At 30.2% G+C, this 1,899-nt stretch overlaps 1 protein-coding gene across 1 annotated transcript in view; it reads right to left on the reverse strand.

Moving 5' to 3' along the window:
* The window catches only part of LOC108573713 (4-hydroxyphenylpyruvate dioxygenase), a 3,031-nt gene that overhangs the window by 315 nt on the left and 817 nt on the right, over positions 1–1,899 (reverse strand). The window contains exons 2-10 of the mRNA XM_017936186.1: positions 1,679–1,783; positions 1,394–1,519; positions 1,245–1,334; positions 1,065–1,165; positions 917–994; positions 597–831; positions 394–516; positions 190–306; positions 5–65 (exon numbers count right to left, since the gene is read on the reverse strand). Coding sequence (XP_017791675.1) covers positions 5–65; positions 190–306; positions 394–516; positions 597–831; positions 917–994; positions 1,065–1,165; positions 1,245–1,334; positions 1,394–1,519; positions 1,679–1,783 — 1,036 coding nt within the window. The remainder of the gene's footprint in view (positions 1–4; positions 66–189; positions 307–393; positions 517–596; positions 832–916; positions 995–1,064; positions 1,166–1,244; positions 1,335–1,393; positions 1,520–1,678; positions 1,784–1,899) is intronic.

The raw sequence follows: 1,899 nt of genomic DNA on the forward strand, positions 1-1,899 counted from the left end.
CCACGTTTAGCTTGTTCCATTTCAATAGCTTCGAATAGTGCTTGGAAATTTCCAGCTCCAAATCCCTATAATAAGAATAAAATAAATATAATTTTAATAATCTTAACTGCAAAAGATTTGTAGTCAATTTTAAATATACTGCCGTACAATTTAATGTAATTAAGAATTAATTGTTATTGAAGTACTTACGTTGTGATTACGTCTTTGAATGATTTCTATGAAAAGAGTCGGCCGATCTTGCATGTTTTTAGTAAATATTTGTAAAAGATACCCATTTTCATCATAATCGATTAAAATTTTTAATTTCTGAAATCACAATATTTAATATTCAATATTAATAAATGCTCATCACCAAGCATACTTTGTGTAAAATTTTCCTTTTGATGCCTCTACCTGAAGTATATTAAGATCTTCCAAAATGTATACACTACTGCTTTTTAAACGATTTCGTAACATGTCATAATAAGTGTCGGGAACATCTAGGAATTCTATGCCTCTGGCATGCAAATTTGTTATCTGTAAAATAACAGAAATTCTTGGTATCAAATTTATGTCTTATATGAATTTAAGAAAGCGTTATTAGAAACGAAACTTACAGCCGTAATTATATCATTTGTATTAAGAGCAATGTGTTGCACTCCTGCTCCTCCATAGTATTCAACGTATTCTTGAATCTGAGAACGTTTCTTGCCAGGAGCGGGTTCGTTAATAGGTATTTTCACGGTTTCCTCCCAATTCGTCATAACAATAGAACGCAGAGCAGAATATTCTGTGTGTAACTGAGTATCATCTACCGACCAGAACCGATGAAATTGCAAACATTGCTCATACCTAAACATGAGCAATTTTTGTACAAAGAAAACCAACCATATAAGTTTCCTTTAGTTTCTTAAATTTTTTTTAACAATTCATATACCATTTCGCAACAGGTTCCATTTGTTTATCAGGTTGATTACCAACAATGTGATCCACAAAATTTAATCCTACTTTTGGTCTAAATGACAAAATTATATTGTTAATATCGTTCTTTAAGAAGACAATATGATTGGTTTTAATTTACGTACAAATTCTTTGTAAACGCAGCTTCCGGTAGTCTTTGAAATCCCGGTAGAAAAGATCCCTTATACTTTGATCTGTCTATAAGTGTATGGTATGTATCCCCATACTGGCAAATAAAAAATTGTTGATGAAAATATCTTCTATATTATTTCATTATTTTCTGTCCTCATATACAAAATACTCACAGTCCTTATGGTAGCAAATTTTACAACACCATATTCATCGCTTTCTTCCCATATATCTTTTATTATTACTGCTCCTCTATCTTTCGCGATCTAAAACAATTGTGATAGTTTTATTTGTACACTTATGAAGACTTATGTTTCTAACATACCTTTACAATAATGTCTATGTCTTCGACTTTAAAAGCAATGTCACGAACACCATCTCCGTGTTGAGAAAGATGGTTTGCCATTTCTTTATTGTTTGGTTCATAAGCTGATTCGAATACAAAAATAATCTGTAAGTAAATAGACAAGTAAAATATTTGTCTGTTTTAAAATAATATTTGAAGTTATACATTTGGAACTGTTTATTCATTATTTTGTTATCCATATTATGGAATATACATATATTTGAACAATAAAATATGCTCTATAAAAATTTGTCTAGTATTTACCTGATTTTGTTTAACGACATGCGATGCAACGTGCCTAGAACCCGTTTCTAAACCACGGTAAGCAAATGGTTCAAAACCCAATCTGGTGCAATAATAACTGGCTGCCTAAAATAACAAATGTGTGGAAACATAAATTTCTGATATGTTTGTAGAAAGTCGAATATTTAATCGGATTTGAATGTTAAAAATAATTGATAATGAAGTTATTAACAATATGTACT

Source organism: Habropoda laboriosa, unplaced genomic scaffold (genome assembly GCF_001263275.1).
Source record: "Habropoda laboriosa isolate 0110345459 unplaced genomic scaffold, ASM126327v1 scaffold126, whole genome shotgun sequence".
Taxonomy (NCBI): domain Eukaryota; kingdom Metazoa; phylum Arthropoda; class Insecta; order Hymenoptera; family Apidae; genus Habropoda; species Habropoda laboriosa.